General features: G+C 49.3%; 1 protein-coding gene across 1 annotated transcript in view; it reads right to left on the bottom strand.

Annotated features, from left to right (window-relative positions):
* EPAS1 (endothelial PAS domain protein 1) overlaps positions 1–16,984 on the bottom strand; it is an 82,023-nt gene that overhangs the window by 2,885 nt on the left and 62,154 nt on the right. The window contains exons 7-15 of the mRNA XM_016142209.2: positions 13,675–13,781; positions 7,840–7,987; positions 7,009–7,223; positions 5,682–5,872; positions 4,980–5,090; positions 2,968–3,458; positions 1,788–1,914; positions 1,378–1,495; positions 863–1,036 (exon numbers count right to left, since the gene is read on the bottom strand). Of these exons, the coding sequence (XP_015997695.1) occupies positions 863–1,036; positions 1,378–1,495; positions 1,788–1,914; positions 2,968–3,458; positions 4,980–5,090; positions 5,682–5,872; positions 7,009–7,223; positions 7,840–7,987; positions 13,675–13,781 (1,682 nt within the window). The remainder of the gene's footprint in view (positions 1–862; positions 1,037–1,377; positions 1,496–1,787; positions 1,915–2,967; positions 3,459–4,979; positions 5,091–5,681; positions 5,873–7,008; positions 7,224–7,839; positions 7,988–13,674; positions 13,782–16,984) is intronic.

Raw genomic sequence — 16,984 nt, 5'->3', positions numbered from 1 at the left:
CGGGGGCGGGTCTCACACCTCTCTGCAGCCCCCACAGTAGCCATGGATACTTGCTCATCATCTCTTTCTAATTCCTTCTTTTACTTACTGTCAGAGATAACTCCCCATGATTTCTATAGTTCGATGCTAGTTATCATTTACTAAACATAAAATATACCAGGATTCAACACTTTGAGTGCAAACCTCTCATTTAAAGGCGTGGCTTGCTCCGTCCTTCAGCTGGTAAGGAGCAGAACTGGAATTTAAGCCGAGTGCTGTCAGGTGGCTCTAAAGCCTGGATTCTGAAGCACCGAACAGCAATTTGCCCCAAATCATAGTGCTCAGGAACATGCCTTCTTTTTGTGACATTTATGTTTTGCAAGATGGTAACAGACTCAGGAGGCCCGAGATGGAAGGCAGGTGTCAGGTGACTAACCCTTCCAGAAGGTCTAGGAGGATGACCCCCCTCAGAGCTTTCCAGGCCACCCTCCCAGCAGCATGTTCTCCATGCATGTCCTCGGCTCCTGCCTGAATGCAGGGTTATGCCCCCAGTAGATCAATGGGGTATCAGGCGGTACAATAACATGGAGAACAGGGTAAAAAACTCAATCTGAGGAGTCCTCGAGCCTGTAAGAGCCCTTGATGTCACCTGATCATTGGAGGGTTCCTTCTAAAGCCCTGTGGCTGGCCTTCCGGCTCTTGCTGCAATACTTTTGGGGACAGAGGACTCACCCCTCTTAAGGTAGCAGCCTTTCGTGGCAGCAAGTTCATCCTCACACTGAGCTGAGACCTGCTGCTTTGTGATGTCCACCTCCTGGCCCTTGCCCCTCACACATATCAGACGCTGGCACAGAGGTTCCAATCAATTGCTGAATGCACCCACCTGACACCTTGTGAGCTGATGGCAGACTGTAGTCCTGGTACTGGAAGGCACAGCACTGCGGGGGGAACCCACTCTTGGCGTTCTCCCCAGGGCTCAGGGCAGATGGCGGTTGTGGTGGTGGCAGGTGTCTCAGAGGCTGGCTCATGCCCCTCATGGGATTCTGGGTGAACTCATCTGAAAGATCAGTGTTGGAGAGTGAGGGGCAGTGCTGACCAGAGGGAAGGAAGAGACCTGAAGCCTCCAGATCCCTTCTTTCTTCACAAAAGGTGCTCAGAGCTAGGCTCTGGGGCCTCAAAGCCCAGAGATTTCTGATGTCATTTGAGCCAGAGTGGGAAGTTGGCTATAAGGCAAGTAAGCCAGGCAGTGACTGAGGAGAGGAACCAGGATAGGCCTCTGGGCCTCCCCAGGCAGTGACTGAGGAGAGGAACCAGGATAGGCCTCTGAGCCTCCAGGCCTTCCCTCTGCAAATGCCCTCCCTGCCACTCAATCCCAGGAGACCCAGGCTGGCTTCTCACCACTAGAGACGTTTTCATTCAGCGGCTTGTCAGGCATCAGAGGGCAGTTCCCACAGCCCCTGAGACTCTTCATCCTTTTCCACATCAAATGTGAAGAGTTGCTTCCCGGAGGGTCCCCCTGGGGGTGAGAAAGGAAGTTGTAGAGGGGAGAGGGCCCCAGAGAACCAGATCCTCAGACTGAGTTGGGGGCGGGGTGGGCTCAGAGCAGCTGTGCTTGGAATGGGGCTGGTGCTCCCTCCCTGAGAGGCTACATCTCCACCCACCCTGCTGCTCCTGGCCAGCACTCTGAACCTCACAGCAGCAACAGAGAGTGCCCAGCCAGCCTGGACCTCATCTCTCAGCCCTGCCTCCCGGCTCGACCTTCCCTTGTGGACGGAACCCAGGGCGGCGCCAGTCAGGAGATGGCTCACCCCACTCGTGTCTTGGAAGGCTTGCTCCTCATACTCCAGCTGTCGCTTCAGCTTCAGCTTGTTGGAGAGCGCTACCACAGCTGGGCTCATCGCATCTGCGCCCTGAGGCCTGAAGCCTTTCGCAGACCTGCCAAACCCAAGAGAGTGGGCCGTGAGGGAGTCTGGAGCCCCACACCATCCTGTGCCTTTACCTGATCTCAGGGCCCTCGGAGGGCCCTTCCAGAACTAGTACATATAACTTGGTGGCTCTGAGACCCAAAGGGCAGAGTCTCAGAGAAGGGGTGTGGGCCTAATTTAGCTCTGCTCCCTTTTCTTAGTTTCTTCTACCTAGTGAGATGCTGACAATTCAAGTCTCCTGTATTTCCCTCCACCTGCCCCGCTGTACCTAGGCAGCCTTCAGGCCTGACTTTGTTTGCTGCTGCTGCCTAGCTAGGCGACATTAGGCTTTAGGAGGGTTTCTTCTGCCCCGTCTCCCCCTGCACTGCTCAGATTGCTCCTACTGAGGACTGGTGAGGCCGCTTGGCCACGGGCAAGTGCCCCAGGGCAGCATCGCCAATGGGCCCTGGGAGCTGGAGGTCATATGCCAACCATTGTGCCTTAGCCCGGTGAGGTCCAGCGGTTCCCATGGGGCTTGTTGAGGGAGATTTGAAGGAGCCGGGAGAAGGCAGGGCAGGGAAGGCACTGCTGGACCCTGAGCAGGGGAAGGGCATGGGCATCCTTTCACTTTTCCCACCCAGGGTTCTGTAAGAGTACTGAGGAAAGCACTCGGATAATGTTTCTGTGTGTTCTGTGGCTCAGATAAAAGAACTCTAGATGAGGAAATGAACTCTAGATGAGGAAGGCACTCCAAGGGGTGGTTTGAGAGAGACATTGGCGTTCAAGGCCTGGACAAGTTACTTCTTTCCCTTTTTCTGTCCCCAGTCCCGTCTCGGTCTCCTCTAGCCCTGATAAAAATACATGCCACTTGAGGCCTGACAGCCCTCGAGATGGTCCTCCACAGCCTAAGCTCTTGGGGGTCAGAGAAAGGACAGCTGGAGGACCAGCCGCTGTGGCGTGGGAGTTGGTGATGGGGCAGCACAGCCTTTCCGGGCCCCAGATCTCCCTCCCGCAGGTGCCCAGCTGTCCCTTCCCTGTCCAGCACAGCCTTTGCTGAAACAGGTAAGGGGTCACTGCCACTTACCTCTTCTTGAACACGGAGAGCTGGGGCGAGGTGCTGGGGGGCCCCAGCGGTGGTGCCCCCAAGGCCTCAGTGTGCTGATTCCCAACAGGCCACTTTGTGGGCCTGTAATGTAACGGTGGGTCAGGGGGCCACTGTGTGTTGAATCTGCCCCCCAAAGAAGAGAGAGGGGTGCTGGCCTGGCCACAGCATGGTGGCAGGGACGTCTTGCTCCCTCCATCAAAGAAGATGGAGGACATGGGCTGGTGCTCGGGCTCCGTCTTCTTGCTTTCCAGCTGCTGCTGATACTTGTCCAGGAGGAAGGGGCTCTGAGGAGCCATAGGGGCCAGCGGCTGGAAGATGTTCGTCATGGTACTGAAGCAGTGCTGCGGGGTGAACTGAGGGTTCTCCGGCAGGAGCCTCTCCTCGGGGCAGATGGGGCTGAGCTGGAAGTCTTCTCCATCCATGGGGATGTAGGGTGCCAGCGTCTCCAAGTCCAGCTCATTGAAATCCATCTGCAGAGACACAGAGCAAAGACAAAGCAGCTCAGCAGCTGGCGCTGCCCCCCACACGGCTCCAGCTCAGCCTTTCATCACTCTCTGCCCCTGCCGGAGTCGTTCATCCCAGGCGCAGCTCGACGGGGCACGCGCCTGCTCTGCGGCCCGCCGGAAGGGAACTCAGACTCCTCTTCTCGCCTTCCCATGCGGTTCATCCCCTGTTCAGCTCGTGACACATGTCTCCAGCTTCCACTCAGACATCCCTCCACGGACCACACTGGTGTCACCACCCGCCCCGACCCGAAATGCTCTCCTCTCTCCACTCCACCTGCCCGAATCCTGCCTTCTCTCACATGGCCCGGGCAAGCCCTGCCTCCTCCACAAAGCCATCCCTGCCCACTCTGGCCCACAGTGACTGCCCTGTCCCTGACCTCCTGTGACACTTAGGCCTGTGGCGCACACGATGACTCCTGGAGAGCCAAGGGCAGCTCTGTCCTCTTCCTCATACGCCCTGCCTGGCAGAGGCCTAGAGAGTCAATGTCCAGGATACATCTGTGGATTGCTTATAAGGTGACAGCTGGCCCCAGTGGCGGAGGGACTTTCATTCTACTCAGCAAGTACTTGGAGATGGTCCCTTAGTTCCCCAGCCTCATGATGGACACCACGGGGAACACTCACAAGCAGATGCAGAAAAAAGTTCCTACCCTCACCGAATGATACCCTCGCTGGGAGGATGCTACTTAATGTATTGACGATCACAACTAAACAAAACGGTTAAAGAACAGAGCAGACAGCTATAATCAAGGACTAATAAATCCTGTAGCAGTTCAGAAGGGAGAGAAGGGAGGGCTGAGAGTGAAGGGCTGAAATAGGGAAAGTTTTGCAGAATAGTTGGAACTTGTGCCAGGCAGATATGAGTTGAGGAGCAAGGTGGGAATTTGGATGAAGAACCCAGACTACAACAAACGGGAATTAACGGGTTTTCTGCAACATGCACCCGTCCACCCGCCTCAGCCCTGTTACACAGTTTTTGCAAGAACTTTTGGCCTTATGTAATAAATCCTTCCTGAAAAGTTGTATGTAAATGAAAATTTATGAATCAGATGTCATTTTTAAGTGCATCTAAAATAGAAGTTATTTCAAAGAACCCTAAGATGATTATGTTTGTGAAGGGAGTAATTGTTCCCTATGCTTATAAATGTCTTATGCATCTGGATGTACTTTTAAAAGAAAGATTCGGTCTTACTTTGGGTCTTTGTGCACAAAGAAAGCGTTCTCAGTAAGTAGGAGGTAAACAAGGTGAGAGTTAAAAGTAGAAGAGCTGGGTTTGACACAGGTACAGCAAAGGGCAGTAGTTAGAGAAGGGGACAACCACAGGCTATACTCCCCTGCACCCTCACCCACTTAGGGACCATGGCCTTGGCTAAGCATCTGGACAGGTCTCCACAACAAAGGGACAAGGCTGCAAGAATGGACACAAGCCTTCACCACCACCGGCTGGCCAGCATGGCACACTACCTGACCTCCACGGCCACCAACCTGGGTGCTGCACTGGTCCTTTGCCTCAGTATCCATGGCAAAGAGCTTCTCGATCACTTCGATCTTCAGGTCATCATTCAGAGATGTGTAATAGTCTTCAGGGCTGCTGGGCTAGGGGTCAGGAAGGAGGGTGACCATGTCAAGGGTATGACACTGACCTCCCTGAAGTCCAAGGTGAAAAGAGAAATACATTCTTGGACCTACAGATCAACTCCATTCCATGAACAAGTACTTGCAGAGGGGCCACTCCCTACAGGCTGTGTGAATTAGGTCAATTCATCAACCTCTCTGAACCTCAAACTCCTCCTCATAAAATGGACCTATCTTGAGAAGCAAATGAGATAAAGGCTGTGGCCGGTAGGGATCTAGAAACTGTACGCTCTGTGCCCTGTGCACGATAGTTACTGCCTAGCACAAGGAGGGAGCTGGGGGCTCAGAGCTGTGTGCGACTTGGCCCCTGCCTTTAAGGAACTTATCACTTAGGAGTGGGGATGGGTACCGACAGCAAGCAAACAGCTTGCATCCCTGGCAGGTAAATGTCACCACCTCTCTAGTGGGCTCCAGGATAACCTGAGTCGGAAGAGGGGAGTATTTCTGTCCAGACTATCCAGCAATCCAGCAGGAGCCAGAAGGAGGAGCCCACCCTCTCCATGGCCCCCAAGAGGGCCTGAGGGGCCCTGGCTCACTCCAAGGGGGCCTTACCGTGGAGCAGCTACTGCTGCTGGTGGCACTAGGGCTGGTGTTCCGCGGGACAGCGTCCTGGGGCATGGTGAAGGCGGGCAGGACCCTGGCCTCGCTCTGGGTGCTGTGGTTCTTCAACTCCTTGGCCCATGTCTGGCTTGGGGGCAGAATGGTATTGCCATAGGCTGAAGACTCCTCAAAGCTCTGGCTTCCTGTGGAGATGAAGGCCTGGCTTGGTTAACACTCACATCCACTGGGCTCAGCCCCCAGGGCAGAGAAAGCCCAGAGGTGCATGAAAAAATCCTACAGGGTCTGGAAATCATGCCTGGGGCTAGGCCCTTAGCACTCTGAGGTTTAGCTAGGAAAAAAGGAACTTTAACTAGGGCTCTGAGTCTATGTACAGACTCCCTTTCAAAAGGACACCCTCCTGGAGCATTTACTTTTCGGAAACAAATTGTATTAGGAACACTCTTCGTTGAAAAGCAATCTAGAATGGAGATGGAGGTCATGAGAGGACAATCAGACAGTTAGCCTCGGTGCTGCCACAACACAGGGAGCCTGCATGACTTCTCATCCCAGGACTGTCCTTTGTGATTCTCTGAAGTTGTGATTCTCACATGACCTCTCAAGAATACATCTCAAGTGCTGAGACAGACCAGAGCAAGCACAGGGACATGCACCTGTCCCTCCAGCAGCCACGGCAAGGCTGTGGGTCTCACACTGAGGAGGAAGGGGTGCCCAGGCACACACAAAGGGTGCTTCCGGCATGACAGTGGGGCAGAGCCTGAACTCTGTCTGGGAATGCAAGGACTCAATGTGCCCGTGGGACAGGCACACATTTTAAAGGGACGGTAGCTATGAAGGCTGAATTTGGGCCTCATTCTTTTCTCCATCCTTGTTTCTGGAATTATTTCTCCTGACATTATTTGATCCTAGCCCTCTGCCTAAACAAGCAATTTGTCTCTCAAAGCCCAGGTGGAGATCGGCCCTCTCTGGTGAAATCGAGCCAGCGGCCTTGGAGCAGATCTCTTGCTGTCCCCCCTCCCATCTCAGACCCCCACTGCCTGTGGTGAAGATGTGACTCCCCAGGAGGGAACCCTCCATAAGCTGCCGGGTTCAGCACTTCATGAGGGTGGAAACAGGACCTCTTAATCCGTGGCGGATGCATGTGTTGCATTTTTGCACCTAGTGCAGAGTCTGGCCACTAAGAGATGATTAGTGAGACTCAGGGGAGGGACAGGGCAGCTCTGGTGAAGGAAAAGCTGCAGTCACGGAGGCCTGTTATGGTAAGAACCTCCCCAGCCCCACGAGGGTCCGAGGGGCCCCGGCTCAGCTGAGAAGCACCCACCAAAATCCAGAGAAATGATGGCGTCTCCCGCAGTGGGGGCCAGCTGGGCCAGCTCCTCGGGCTCCTCCTTCAGCTTGGTGAACAGGAAGTTACTCTTCTCAGACACAGTCATCTCGCCATTGTCGTCAAAGATGCTGTTCATGGCCATCAGGTGCGGCTTGAACAGGGATTCCGTCTGGTCCATGGAGAACACCACGTCGTTCTTCTCAATCTCACTGATGGGACAAGAGGGCGCTTCAGACCATCCGCATTTGCTAACAAAATCCTTTTGCTCCCCAGACACATGGAAACCCCGGTGGCTACGCCTCTCAGCCAAACACATGCACACTGTGTCGGCATTCTGTGAAGAACTACACAACAGAAGTTTGACTTGAGGTAACGATGCTGAAAGTGCCCTCCAACTACGAATTTGTCTTAGATTCTATTTTATCATCAGATACTGCGTGGTGTACAAGGATTTGAAGATTTTTGCTTCACCCCAGCAATGATTATCCAGCTTTCTTCCTGGGTGCTACACATGAACAATTCTCTTCCCTTTCTCTCTATTCAGAAAATACTTATTAAGTGACAACTGTACTCTGCCTGCCTCGCTACGTGAGTCAGAGGCATGTCACAGATGACACACTAGGGGCAAAGGGTGAGAAAGCACTGTGAAGGGGATATCCTAAGTGTCCCGCCGTGCCCGAGACATGCATGGCGGTCCTCTGATTAGCAATGCGATGGGTTTGCAGAGCCCTTGGTGAGGCTGGGCGTCCGTGAGGCCTGCTGTCTTCGGTCTGGGGAGCTCGGGCACCCCACATACCCGCCCCCCACTAGCCCTCACACACGCACCTCAGCACGTAGTTCACACACATGATGCACTGGGGCTGCAGGTTGCGAGGATTGTAGATGACCGTGCCCTGTGTCTCCAGCCACACGTAGCCCCCATGCTTGGCCAGCATCCGGTACTGGCCGCTCACCACCTGGCCCTTAGTACACACTAGGGGAGGAGAAATGGAAGCAGAGGTCAGGGAAGTTGGGGAGCACTGACCTCTCAGGGAGGGCGGTCTGTAGGGAAATGGAGGAAACTAGGCAGCAGACCAGGGCTGAGGAAAGTGAGCTGGAGGGAGCTTGGAGGTCATCTCGCGGCTTTGTTAAATATAGGAAAAGGAGGACCACAGGGGTTAAAGGACTTGCTCAAGACTGTCCAGCAAGGGAGTGGCCCATTGCCAGTCACTTGACAAGTGGCTCACCAACTGGCTTAGCTAGCTATAAGCAGAACCTAAAGTGGCATCCATCCCCTACTTTGCCCCCAGGGTTCGGTGACAGGAAGCCCCCACAGGGGATGCCAGGAAGAGCCTCCTCTGTCAAGCACTCCATGTGTGCATGTGTGTGTGTGTGTGGGGGGGGGGGGCGGGGGGCGGGGGGCGGGGGGTGGTGGTACTTGGAAGCAGCCTGGAGAAAGCCCTCCTCAGGGCAGACCTTTGTAGCAGACCTATAACCAAAACTCACTTTGTAAATAAATGCAGTTTTTAACAAAACTAATATCCTTAATTGTTTCAGGTCATAGGTTGGGCCGCCACCTTAGGGCCACAGAAGGTTTGTGACCCATAGCAGAGGCAGAGGCAAGACCCCAGCCCCATGTGGGGCTGAAGAGGGGCTGGGTCCCCAGCAGCCTACACTCAGTCTCCTCAAAAGCTGTGGTAAATCCATCCGCGCCTCCCCCTCCCAGCTAGGTTGCCTGTGTACGACTTCTTTCTAATTCCAGATTTTCAATGTTCAGTTAATATTTATTTTTACTGTATAAAAAACACTGGAAAAGGGGTTCTCCCATCCCAAGTCCAGAATGTTCTATCTGTTCCCATTAAAAGTAAATCAATAAACCCATTAAATGAAAGTTTTTCAATGTTAAAATTTCTGGTAGTTTTCTGAACTGCCTATTTACTTTTATTCTTTGCGAATTCATTCTTCAGAATCCCAACGCAGAAACCCCCAAGTCACAGAGAATTGGAAAGAGGCATGGTGGAAGGATTAGGAAATCTTGCTAGGGTAGAGACTTTGGGAAAAGAACAATCCCTCTTAGTTTTGGTTTCCTCGCCTGCAAAATGGGATAGTGATGATGATGACGATGATGATGATGATGATGATGATGATAATAATAGTAATGACATTATCATTATTAGCTATGCAGTATATCACAGTTGTTTGTACTGAGGGTCAAATCTGCCTGGCTGGCTTATCAGGTACAAGAATGTTGACTGAATGTCACTGACAAATGCTATATAGGAAAAGCCACCTCTTCCCAAAGTTACTAATATGGATAATGTCTAGGCCCTGTCACATTTACAGGACGTGTCTATAGATAATGCTGTGAGGGGTCCTGTGAGAGAATATCCAGATTCTCCTGGTAGGCTGGAGGGCCACCTCCTCCTTCATCACCCCTGTGTGGTTGAGGAACACAGCCTGGTTCCCATTAAAGCTGCTTGTCATCCTTTACACTTATATTTTTCTTTGCATACATTCCCTTCTTCAAACATTTAACAAGCGTCTTCAAGGTATGGGAAAGACCATAACTTAACATGCATAAAGTGCTTTGCAGTGTTCAAAACTGTCTTAAGATGAATTCATTTCTGCAAAGCAATTAGAACAGTGCCTGGCACATAAAGCGACAAGAGGGATTTTTAGTGTCACCATCACCTCACTTAGGACATCATAACACCATGAGGTATCTCTTATTATTTCTACTTTACATATGAAGAAACCGAGACTTAGAACTATTGAGGGATTTGTTGAAAGGCCCTCTTAGAGGAAACAGTAGACAAGATTATAGTTCAAATTAAAGACTCCTAGTCTCAGCTTATTTTGGTTTGGTTTTCACTTTTTAAAATCATCTTTAGTGAGATTTAATTTACCTTCAATAAAAAATATATCCATTTTTTGACAAATGTACAAACGCTTGTAACTATCACCACGATTAAAGGTAGGGGACTTTTCCATCACTTCCTCCCCCAATTCCTGATGCCTCTTGACATTCAATTCCCTTTCCCGGCCTTGGTCCTAGGCAACCACTGATGTGTTTTCTGTCTCTGTACATTGAAATGTTTTTTTCTCCATTTGCATATACGTGGAATTATACAAGAGCATACACTCTTGTGTCTGGCTTCTTTGCGCTCAGCACATTTTCCAGATTCCTCATGTTGTTGCAGGTATTTATGGTTTGTTCCTTTTCATTGCTCAAGTACTGTTCCATTGCAATGGATGTACCATAATTGGTTTATCCATTCACCTGTCAATGGATGTTTGAGTTGTTTTCAGTGTTCAGTTATTATGAATAAAGTTGCTGTAAACATTTGTGTATGAACATTTGCATGGACATGTATTTTCATTTCTCATGGGTGTAGCAAGGAGTGCAATGGCTGGGTCATATACTTAGTATGTGTTGACTTTTAGGAAGCTGCCAAACTCTTTTCCAAAGTGTTTTTTTATTGTTGTTTTGTTTTGTTTTTCCTGTCCTATAGGGAGGATAGAGATCACCTTTTCACATGAGGAAACTCAGGCCAGAGGGATTGTGACCTGCTTAACATCACCCAGGACAATAGCAACTCAGTCTGGGCTAGTCCTGTACTGTCTTACACACTCCCCTCCGCCACAATTCACTGGGAAGACACAGTTTGTTGTTGCTCCTGTCCTGAACCATCATGCACTCTTTGGCCAAAGAAATAACTTCTCTCCTCCCTGACTTCACTTTACCTGCACCACTGAAGCTCCCTGCTGCAGCGAAATGAGTCTTGCACAATCTCAAGTGGCTAGAGTTAACTTATTTAGACGGTTCTTAACGCAGACAAAATTCAGGGCTCTTATTCTTCTTGATTAAACAGTACAGTGAGCAAAGGTTTTAACTGCATTTCTAGCGATTGCAGGCGAGGGCCTGCTCTGTCAGTGGAATATAATTACGCCTGCCTTCTAATCATCTGCTCATTAATGCCAGCCTTGGTGAGGGGCCTGCTACTTGGTAGATAGGCTTTTTATGGCCTTTAATCTTGTTTCCCTAAGAGCACATAATGTCCTCACACAACAAAGAGAAACCAACCCCCAACCCCTCCCCTCTGAAAGTAACAATGTATAAATTACTAATCCATTTGGAAATGGTGGCTTTCAATTATCTAAATCTGGTTTGAGGGCTGAGCTTCCCCAGCAATTTCAATGGTAAATGTTCAGAGGCTAAGATACACATACGTGCGGAAATTCGGGACGCTCGTGTGTCAACGTGGACCAGCTCAAACCTGGGCCTCCAGCTATTCCACAGCATGAGTGTGGGTCTGTGATGCAACTGTATTTGCACAAACCCAATGAGGGAGAGGGGGAGGGGAAGAGAAAGAGAGGGAGGGAGGAAGGGAGGGAGAAATAGATGCTTTTGTTTTAGCTGGCATTAACCCAATTTCCAACCCATGCAGATTTCCCTTTGCTGGATTTGGGCTTGCTGGTTGGATACAGGCCTCAGCTCAGAGCAGCTTTACTTGGTTCCACCAGGGGAAGAAGGAAGTCTGAAATTTCTATTCGGGCTGCGAATTACCTGCAAGTATGCCTAATGTTTAAATTCAGGGGTTCAATAAAAAGCATCACATTTTCCCTGGAGTCAGCAGAAAACTGATATGACGAATTTTTGTTTCTGCTCTCTTTTATAAATCGAAGCTTTTCTAAGAAGAAGGAAAAAATCCTAGAGAGAGGTCATTGTTTCTTTCTTCAGACAGTAGTTTCCTCTACTTTTTCCCATCTCAGAAGACAAAGTATAATATTGTCCTCTGGGAATTTTCAGAAAATTTTACTGCTGTCCTCTGCTTTGATTTCACCCTTGGCTGAGAAGAAAAGCTGGACCTCTCCCCAATTTTACATTTGAAGGAGGTAAGACTCAGAAAGCCTGGCTCTGGGGGATCAGTAGGGCAGCTGGGCTGGAGCCCAGGTTCCCTGAGTCCCTGTATCATGATGACTTTGGGAGCAGAAAAGCATGGAACATCCCAAAGTGAAGGCTGGAACCATATCCTATAATTTCAAAGCTGGGCAGGCTGGGGCTGGGCCACACCCAGTCTTGTGTGCTGGGCGCATGAGAACACCTCCCCCTCCTCCCATCCCTGTGTCCCTAAATGTGGCTGAGTCTAGGTTGGTTACTACATATTTATTTGCTGATCCTGGGAGCCACTGGGCATCTCCTCAGACGCACACATTTTTAATCCTTCTTTAATCCTCTTGGCACCTCTGTCTGCACCCCTGTGAGCACTTATTTTGAAGTATTCTTCCCCAAGTATGATTTTTGCCCTTGGGTTTATTAATTTAGTGCCTGTACCATACGTAACACTATGCTAGATACCGGGGCGAACGGTCTGAGCCACCAGCCTCCCGTGGAGCCCACGGCCCTCCTTTTCCCTCAGAAATGAGATCCCTTAGGGCAGGGATCGATTTCTATGTCCCTCAGTGGGCCAACTATAGGAGTATAAACTCAGAGTTCTTGCATGTCGATGGGTTGTATGGACTCAAGAAGACTGTCTTGGATTACCTGCAGATGGGAAGACTGACCTGGGAATATGGCGAACTGACTGCACTAGAACTGCCTTGTTCACTATGGTAGCCTCTAGCAAAGTGTAGCTATTTAGATTTAATTAAGATGAAATTGTATAAGTTTAGTTCCTCAGTTGTAATAGGCATATTTTAAGTACTGTGTAGGTCACATGTGGATTAGAGAGATGTAGAACATTTTCATTGTAGTAAGTTCTATTGTACAGTTCTGTTCTATACTCTTTTCATAACTCAGGTTTCTTTCAAGCTGCAAAGCACAGTTTCCATGTGCCATCACTGGGCTGTCTGGGCGGCCTCCTCCAACTGAGTTCCTGTGACCTTGCGAGCAAGCTCTTAGAAAACCATGGCCTACCTTGACACATCTACTAAGTCTGTACCCTACTACTTCCCCCTCTATTTAACTCAGTTCTCCCCTATCCTTCAAGATATCCAACTCAAGCGCCCTGTCCTCTTCTTTCCTGAACTTTCCCAGGCCTCCTCTTCTCTGAATGGAGGTACTTACTTCTATAGCTGGGTATCAATCCATGGCCTGTTAGGAACTGGGCCACACAACAGGAGGTGAGTGGTGGGCCAGCAAGCAAAGCTTTATCTGTATTGGCAGCCACTCCTCAGCACTAGCATCACTGCCTCAGCTCCACCTCAGATCATCAGGCATTTGATTCTTAGAGGGGAACCAGTGCCTGGTGCCAAGAAGGTTGGGGACCACTGTTCTACACTACATATCCCAAGGTGATTACATGTTGTATTATGTTACTCTCTATAGGGCTGTTCCACAAGGCTGTGGAGACTGTTGATTCTACAAGGGGCTCAGCAGAGGTTGTATGTGGGGACTGTGATTCAGCCCACCCGCTGCTCTCCCAGCTGTATGCCTTGGCATGGATGTGTCTGTCCTCCTAGAGGAAGGGGCCCTTTTCCTAACTGACGTGAAGGTGTCTTATAGGCTGCTGGCAGCCTTGGTTCGCTAACCATCCTGAGGACACGAGTCTTTCTGCTGCACAAGACTGGCTCTGTGAAGGAAGTAACCAGGTCCTCCTCCTCTTGCCTCACCAGTCACACCCCACTCAAAGCCAAATTCCACAGGTGCTCAGAGCCACACGGGGCACTCCAGGAACTTACGGTTCTGGTGACTTTTGGTCATGTTCTCTGAGTCCAGTGCATGGTAAAACTCGTAGGCTGAGCGGCCGAGCAGCTCCTCTGGGTGGTAACCAACCAGTTCTGTGATTCTAAGTTAAAAAAGAAAAAAAGCATGTGAGGGAGAGAAAAAATATAACAGTGGGCAGAGGCTCAAGGAGCTAAACCTAGAAGGTAAATCAAATGCTCACATTCAGATGAAAACACTCCAAGCTTTCTGGTCACACCATTCATGCAAGCCATAAAAACATGGTGGTCAACATGCAACTACGGGTCTACCCAACCTCCACTCTTCCTGCCCTTCCTGAAGTCATGTTCGAGAGGAAGGAAAAGCACTTCCTCAGGGGACTCCCTTCCCACCAGCCCTAACATACAGAAATGCCTAGTCTCCAACAACCATTGAAACGGGTTCTCGCTGCCCCCTCCCCAACCCTTAGTTTTTGCAGATGAGGAAGTAGAGATCCAGGGAAAGGAGACAATTTGCTTGATATCCATGCATGTGTCTAGGGACAGAGCAAGAATGAAAACCAGGGCCTCCTGATTACTTAGATCAAGCTTATTCTGGTAGAGAGTGATATAAATGAAAAGTGAAAATGCATAGTTCCAAGTGGGGAACAGCATGGAGATGACCTTTGTCTGTGTGTGAACCCCGGGCAGAACCCCATCTATGCTTAAAGCTTCACTCTTCTGAGTGCTTCTCCTCATGTCCTGCCTGGTGGTGACCTCAGCTTCTTCTTGGGTTCTTCTGCTTGTCCCTCCCTATTTCAAGGAAAGGAGGAAGGGCAGGGGTGCTCAGAGAAATAAATACAAAATCACAGTTGTAGAAATGTGCTTCCTCATTACTCTCTGATAAACAGACAGCTCTGAAATGACAGGGCTTGGCTGTCCTAAATGTCCCTTGCTTCATCCTGTTGAGGTTTCTGTTTTTGATGGGAAGTGGGCAGAGAAAAAGCAAATGTGAAGAATCATGAAGAATCACTTAACATTCCAAGGACCCTGTTCTCTGTACTGGAGTCATTAAAACAAGCAAGCCCCACCCAAGAACCACAAGATTAGTCACTTTCCCATGTCATACTTAAATATTATTTTTCATAATCTTTGTTGTCGTACACATTTTTCTAACGGGCTCATTGTCTTATTAATTTGGCCTGCCACGAGTTGGAAGGGATGCTATTCTCATCATTCTATTTCAGAATGCACGCCTTTTAGGTATGGCCCCATCATTTATCTATGTTGGAGATTAATAATAAGGGGAGGAAAGCAGAAGCAGTGGCTTGGTCTCCTGTCTCTACTCTCCTCCTCCGAATGTGTCGTAATCAGAAAACATCACCCTAAAGTATTATTTCCATTGTGTCACTCCCTTATTCAAACATTTCCAGCTTTCCCTAATATTGACCACATCAAGAGTAAATAAACTCTGCCTAACTTCCACATGAGCCCAGAATCTAGTCTCTATCTTCCCAGCAGTTTGATTTTCAACTGATTTGCAGCTTGTCTTGTACCGTCTGCCCTGGGAGGCTCCTCTCCTCACAGCTCTCCACACCTGGCGAACTTATTCTTGCTGTAGAACCTTGATGTCTTCTCTTCTCCCCTTTCCTCTAAGCCCTCACTACTGCGGGGCCAGCTCGAGGCTTCACCTTCTTCACGGCGCCCTCTCCAATTCCTCCAGCCCCTGCCAACGTCTCCTCATGAAGTCCTCATAGGTGAACACAGTGTCACAAAGAATTATGTATTTGCCTCTCCACATCCTAAACTCCTGAACTCAGGGACCATGTTCTCCTTTGGCCTCTCCTACATGGATGCTCAGTAAACACCTGAGTAGCTGACCAGGATTAATTGTCTCTTAGGACCTATGGTACACAACCAGATCACTGCCTATCCTAACACTGCTACCAAATCTGGGCAGCGATGTTCTACTTTTTCCTCATAGGCATGAACTGTCTCAGTGCATGCTGGTAAACATATACGTAGCCCTCAGCAGAACCCCTCGTGATATTCAGTTCACCCTTTCTTCATTCTGAAAGGTGTGTCTGGTATTGACGTGGGCAGAGAAGAGGCAAGTTGTTTGCCTATGTGAGACTGGAGGGTTAAAGCCTTTGTCAAACAACTCAACAGGGCTGAGGAGTTTAGGTCTCAGCTGACCCAACCCAGTGGAGATCTCTCCAGTGAGACTCCCACAGCTCACTTGCCAGAGATAGCTAGCATCTCAGACTAGAAGGATCTGTCCTGTTACTCAGCCCTGAGAAGGGATGTCTCTGAAATCATCAGCGATGGACATAGTCCTTGTCAGGCTGACCCTAGGGCTGGTCCCCAATGGCACCTTACATGATAAGGAACTTGGGGGAGAGTAAGAAGAGAGTAGGATACTGCTGGCCCTTCCTTCCCTACAACCAAAAAAGCTTTTCTGTCAGGTCTAGAGCCTTTCCAACTCAGCCGGAGAATCAGAACTGTACCAGTGGGCCCTCGTGACAACGGGCTGGCCATTTACAGGCTCCCTGGTTTGCCAGATAAGCTGCTTCTGTTCCCCGACAGGTCTAGAATTTTCTAGAGACTCTCAAAAATGAGGCTTTTCTGGGAAAGATTTGATTCTACTCTGTGAAAAAAATTTTCTTTTAAGATTAGAATCTTTAAAACGTTCAAAGCGAATGTTTATTATAATCAGCCTCAAAATTAAATATTTTAAATCCAATTAATCTAATTAATCTAATTAATGTACCATCCATTCAAAGGCACACAATAGGCATGTTTTGGAAGTAGACAAACAAACCTAGATTTCGGAATTGCCAGCTATCTTCCCAGTAACAGCCCTCATTTATCTTGTCAACGAAAATAAATATTTAATGTCTCTTTCTTCATTCCTTTAAACAGACTACTATAAAAACTGGGAAATACGCATACCCCAAACACAATTGAAGAACATTTAAGTTGTCAGACTTCACAAAGCCAGGAAACCCCAACTCGAAGCTAATGGTCATTCGCCTTCATCTGTAGGCACGCAGACGCCAGTGGCGAGGTTAAGAACCCAGCTTGTTTACAGGGTTAGTTACTGCATACGGCGCAGAAGGGCCTTCTCCGCTGATTTCCCTGGGTCGCCGAGAAGCCTCGGGAGCTGGGCCGTGATAACACAATTTCATCAGCGGCAGGGAAACTGTTTTTTTTTCTTTCTTTCTAATTAAGGGCCCCTGACTCACTAGGAAAAATATCAGCTTAGGGTCACCCGTAAATTTAAAAAATCAGCTCCACAGGGCTGTTCTTTTTTTTTTTTTTTTTTTTTAGAGAAGAGGGAAATGTAAAA

This window comes from Rousettus aegyptiacus, unplaced genomic scaffold (genome assembly GCF_014176215.1).
Source record: "Rousettus aegyptiacus isolate mRouAeg1 unplaced genomic scaffold, mRouAeg1.p scaffold_m13_p_7, whole genome shotgun sequence".
NCBI classification, from domain to species: Eukaryota; Metazoa; Chordata; class Mammalia; order Chiroptera; family Pteropodidae; genus Rousettus; species Rousettus aegyptiacus.
The sequence above is the reverse complement of the archived record's forward strand: the minus strand, read 5'-3'. Positions and strand labels throughout refer to the sequence as shown.